This window comes from Apis dorsata, unplaced genomic scaffold (genome assembly GCF_000469605.1).
Source record: "Apis dorsata unplaced genomic scaffold, Apis dorsata 1.3 scaffold_416, whole genome shotgun sequence".
Lineage (NCBI taxonomy): Eukaryota > Metazoa > Arthropoda > Insecta > Hymenoptera > Apidae > Apis > Apis dorsata.
This window is the reverse complement of record NW_006263671.1, coordinates 379,415-385,384: the sequence shown is the minus strand read 5'-3', so window position 1 is coordinate 385,384 and position 5,970 is coordinate 379,415. Positions and strand designations below refer to the sequence as shown.

The 5,970-nt window shown below is 32.7% G+C and overlaps 1 protein-coding gene across 1 annotated transcript; it reads left to right on the top strand.

The window, feature by feature from the left end:
* Window positions 1-2,099: 2,099 nt before the first annotated feature.
* On the top strand, window positions 2,100-5,964 carry LOC102672216. Its single transcript, XM_031512351.1, is given in 9 exon segments — window positions 2,100-2,196; window positions 2,568-2,717; window positions 2,720-2,934; window positions 3,013-3,288; window positions 3,384-3,552; window positions 3,781-4,311; window positions 4,411-4,605; window positions 4,675-4,803; window positions 4,915-5,964. Coding segments are annotated over 9 exon segments (1,830 nt in total). The 3' UTR covers window positions 4,983-5,964.
* The last annotated feature ends 6 nt before the right edge of the window (window positions 5,965-5,970 follow it).

Below are 5,970 nucleotides of genomic sequence, written 5' to 3'. Positions count from 1 at the left end.
GATCTTTAAATCTTTAAATCTTTTACATCGAAAAAGATCAAATATTTTCCATAACGAGATACTTTGCGTGTAATCGTTTTCAGTTGCAGAACTTTGTCTCTTAGCCGGTGTAAAGGGATTACACGAGAGATCAGAATACTTTGCAACTCGCCGTTTTGTTGGTTCACGAGACAATGTAGCCCGTGTGAAAAAGGATCCCCACGGTCACGTATACAACTCGGCAGTTCACGATTCCTATTAAATAAACTGCAAACTCGTGTGCAACCTGCATTTAAACGAACGAACGCGTCATTTGCCTGTTTTGTTTCTGTAATGGTGCAACGGTGTTTTTGTACGCATGCAAGAACGAGCACCATTTTCAATTCCTCTTCTATCTTTCACCAGTCCAGAATCTGTTTCACTTATGGATTTTAAAGATTCGAAGGGAAACATAAAGTAAAGAAAATGAAGTAAATGACATCGAAAAAGGTATCTTATTTTTTTTATCGATATAAAGAAAATTAAAAAAATTAATCGAAAACTTGATTTTTAGATTTTTGAAATTTAAATCTCGAAGATTTTCGAATGTATATTCCTTGATAAATAATTATTATTATAGCAGTTGGTGATGGTACGATATTTGAATAGAGTATCTCAGTGATAGTTACATTAAATGAAAGTCAAAATATGATAGCATGAATCTTCAGCGAGTTACTCTCTCAACGTTATATAAAGAATCAGTTATTACATATGTGCTGCATACGGATAGTGTGCCCGAAAAAAAATGTGTTCGGTAAAATTTCGAAGCTTACTCGAGCATTTATCTTGGGATGTGTTGAACAAATGAGGATGAAAGATTTAAAGTAATTTACAGAAATAGATGAGAGTAACTTGTATTTTATGCTTTGAGGTTAAGAGACCAGAGGAATGTATTCAAAAGTTGAGAAGCTAACATGTCTGATAATTACATTCAATGATAAGAAAAAAAAATTGCAATGCCATATTACATAAAAAAATTCTTTTCAGAAAATTATCTTTATCTATCTTATATTATCTATCTTATACTATCTTTATCTATCTCAAGTTAAAAATTTCATAGTGATAGACAAGTGCAAACACTTTGATTAACCTTAAACATTAACGCGACAACTACCAAAAAAGTGAAAATAGTGAAAATAGTAAAAAAAGTATCAGCAATTCGCAGAGTGGTCCTAGCAGAACCGGAAGTGAAGGAGTCGAGGAATAGATATAGAGTTTTGACCCAAATGGCCGACCAGTTGGCCATTAGCCAGTTCCCTGTATCCATGCATTCGGCATCCAGGTCTTTACTTATATTTTTCGATATCAATTTCCACAGGATCGATAAATTAATCGGTTGCCAGTGGCGAATGCTCGTTGGCTGCTTGATCGTAAAATGTTTACGCGCGTCGTCGACGCTGCAAGAGAATTAAATTTGCCTTTATGTTGTCGAGAAGTTGGAGCAAGCTGTGAGGAATGATGTAAACGAATAGCTCGCTATGAACAGAGAGACTCGACGGTCTACTAACAGTTACATGCTCTTCGCGTTCGTCGTGAATTTTGTCTCTTTTCCCTTGTTTTAAGTTTCTGCTTTGTAATTCTGCTGTTGCACTGGGCACGGACTAATATTGTCATGTTATTTTATGGTCGAGATGTTGTTTGGTATAATAAAAAAGAGATTAGTTTTTCAATATTTATCTAGTTATACTTTATCTTTTATTCATGTAATTTCTTTATTATTTTTTTTATTAAATTGCTTTTACCAGCGATTATGTCAAGTAATAATGTTCTTTAAATTGTTATTATAAATATTATTAATTAATATTCTTAATTTTTCTTGTAAATTAATGATGATTATGATATTGTCTCAAAAAACGATTTAAATTTGGCGCAAATTATTACATAGTCCGCCAGCCAATTATTATATAGCGCGCCAGCCAATTAGAGCGTGTGTTATAATTTCAATAAACCCCCATGTCAATTTCTATCAACGTCGTGTAAGTGTTACTGCGTAACGAATTTTTCCGTTCTTTTTGTACTTTTTCTCAAGTTTGTACTTAATTTTGAGTAGTGTTTCGTGAAAATATTGTTGTACAGTGAAAATGGAAGATGAAATCAGTTGTAACGATCCACAATTTATGACTATGTTGGAAACCTGTCTACTCATGGAAATCGAGACATTCAAGTACATATTTTCTGGTATGCTTTTTTTCTTATTATTATCCTATTTCCGTTTCTTGTTGAAAATAATATTATATTTACACATCAATGGATGATATATGGGATTTATCGATATATTCATTGCTCGAACAATGAAAGAACTTGTTGAAGCTAAATATCGAAACGATCGGCAATAACTATTTCAAATATGGCGTAGTTAGAATATTTTTTATGAAATTTAGCATCTATCGATATTTTTTATTAATAAAAATTACTTATTAATAAAATAAAATAAGATTTTTTTTTATTTAATATAATATAGATAATATTTATTTTATATCAATGCATTTATTTTCTTAATATTATCGAATGTAATTGCTCGAAGATTTTTTTTTGTAAATTTTCTCAAGAACTTGTAAGACAGATAAAAGACTTCAAAGTTAAAGTGAAAATGCAGTTGCAAACGAGAAAAGAATTGAAAGAAAACACAAAGAATATTCAAGAAAATATTCTAATTTTAAGTAACTCTCTGAGCAAGTATGTAAAAAATAATGACTTTTATAAAACATATCAATTACATTATATAATTTCATCATATTTGCAAACATGATCTTTGAAAATATCTTTAATAGAGAAAGAAATTATATGATTGAAATTTCTAATAAAATCGAGCTAATGAAGCTTAATTTGGATAACGATTATAAAATTATGAAAGTGGATTGTGAATTTTATGAAAATATATACAACAACTACGAAAAAGTGTGGGAATCGTATCACGTATGTAATTCTCATAACCTTAAAACGCAATATTCGAGACAAGAAATCTAAAAGACCGAATTTCGATGTATTGTCTAGAGAAAATATGAAGAGTTCCCTTTAGCTAAGGACAGAAAAGAGGCGAAAATAAAAATGGAAAAGCTTCAAATCGATCAGATGGTCTTGGAATACAAAGTTAACGAATTCGAGAAGATTTTGAAGCAAAAACAGCGGATCGCGTGGCTCAGAATGCGCGCAAAAATCATCATACTTGCGCGTGCAATTTCAAATTATACCAGACTAGTTGAAACATTGAAAGATCTCGATAGAAATGTCGACAAACGCAAGGAGGAGTTGAACACGATTGAAACGGAGGTTTCTCGCCATGATTTTTCATATATTCTCAAGATTTTCAATTTTTCCCTGGTGTATAGACTTCTTACAGCATCTTATTTCCGATTTCTTCTTAGCTAGCCATGCGATTGAAGAAACAAGAGGAAGAAAAGAGGGATCGAGCGTTGAAACTGCTGGAAATGCCACCGCCAAAGATTAATTTCTCCCACATGCGCACGATTTACGGCCCTAGGCCGGGAATCGGCTTCCCAGACGGTTGGAAAAGAAATTATGAGAATTCCATAGGTGCACATTCTCGTTTTATCGTGAGATATTCTTTGGAGAAGGATTTTTCTCCTTCCTCATACTCGGCGATCCTAGATTTAATTGAATTAAATTTAATAACTCGATTTCCCTCGCATACTTAACCTCTCCTTAAACATAATTTTTTCTCCCTTACAACAAAAAAACAATCACAATTATTATCTTTAATCGTTTAAAATTAAAACTTGTGAAAACAATTAATGAATTTAGATACTTTATCGGTGGATACCCTGATGTTGGAAGAAATGTGCTTAACGGAAGAAAATTCCATTCAACCACCATCCCGTACCGAAGTTCAAGCCCAAAAAGATCAGAAGCTTTCTTACGAGGAACCGATCGATTCAAGAAGTTCTTCCCTGGACCAAGAGCAGCAAGAAGCGGAGAAGGAAGATGTGGCCAGCGAGGTGGATGGAAATATAGGCTCAGAACCGATCGATGCAGTCGAGGAGGAAATGGAACAACGAATGGACCAGGAACTGGAGCACGTAGACCAGTCATCTGGTCTTTCCAAAGATAAGCAAACAGACCAACGTTGCGAGGATCTTGAGAAGGAGAGGGATGAACCGGTGGCAAAGAAAATGAAGTTGATTTCCAGCTCAGAGAGATCCGTGGCATCACCAATGAAGGGTATTCTATTAGAGAGGACGAAGAGCTGTTCGGTCGAACCATCTCCACGTCCAAGAATCTCGAGAATCGAGACATTTCATTACACTGTGCCTTCAATTAAAAAAATTGAAAAATGTAATCTAAATTAAGTTATCTAGGAGGCTAAAAGCTTCTGATATATTTTTGAATAATCTATCTGGATCTAATATTATTTTATTTCAAATAATAATTTAGTCGTCCCAAGAGAAATTCAAATTCCATTGATGAATCAATCTCCTGGATCAATAATAAGGAGGAAGGAGTCTTCTGTATGGAAACTCGACCAGAATAATCCTAATCCTTCCAGTATGTTTACTCCTGGTCACTATGATTATTCTGATAACAGTGAAATAAGTTTCTGTATCGATGAGAATATGACTGAATTGAAAGGTATGTATTATTCTTTTATTCTATTTTCTTGATGAATTTATCTTTAATTTTTGGATATTTCTTATTCAGCTGATCAAATATCGCTCTACGGTGGATCTGTTCGAAATTTTTGCGAGTGTCCCAATTTATCACCGATCAATGAAAATATAAATCCAGAGGGCAAGGTTTCATCGACTAGCAATACTCGCAATTTTTCACGTATATACTTCTTATTCAAGATTAATTTTTTTTTTCCACTTCTTATTTTTATTTTATTTTATTTTTATTTTATTTTTCCACTTCCACTTATCTTATTTTTTTTTCTTGCAGAATTTGAGAAAAAGTTCGACTTTAGTAATATTTTGAAAGGCAGTTCCAGTGGAAAAAATCTCTTTTAAATTTCAATTTTATTGAAGAGGATCAATAATTATTTAAGAAACGTGTATTTCTCTTGTAAAATCTCATTTCGATGAAATAAAATCGCGTGAAGCGAGAACGAATGAGATAATTTCTCTCTTGGAATGGTAATAAGACTGGTTCATTTTTCGTCTAGAGTGAATAATATTCGAGCGAAATTACGCATAGTCGTAATTTTCACTCTCGACAGTCGGTGGAAAGCGTTGGTGGTAGCTCGGTTCCATCCTAAGAAGCCGGGAAAAGGAAACATGAAAGACGTAGACGGGGGTAGAAAAGAGGCACACGCCAGGCTGGAGAGGGAGAAAGGAAGAGCACTCGGCTCGACGACTGAAAAGTAGGTCCTTTAAAGCGCTCTTTTGTGTGCCACTCTTTAAAGACCATTGCCACTGACATTTAATCCTCTGTCTGAATGTTTGTGAATTATTTAAAGGACCACCCTGTAGTTAGACGTTAAATGATCACTTCATCGATAAATTTTGTAACGTAAAGAGAGATCAGAGTGCGATAAATTTACTTGTACAAATTGGATAAAATTTTGGAACTTTGAAAATAATGTAATTAAAACAAATTTTTAATTTAATTTTCTAATATCAAAAGAGATCAGTGTTATAAAAATGTGGATATTAAAGAATATTTGTATATATATATGTTTTGAATAATTTTTTATACAAATTTTAACTTAAAAAAAAGAATTATTTCTATTCATGTATTCATTAATAGAATGGTGTATGCATGAAAGAAAAATTCAAAATGGCTATTAAAAACTAATAATTTTAAAAGAAACTTCAGTGAATTAATGACACGCGTATATATTCAAGTATAGAGTTTTTGAGAAAAGAATTTTTGCATTCAAATTAACTTTTCTCAATTTAAACATTTTCTTCATTTTAATCGTTGAGATACTGAATAATTCTAAAGAAAAATGATATATGGGGAACTGGATCTGATGAAAATGCAAAAGGAACAGAG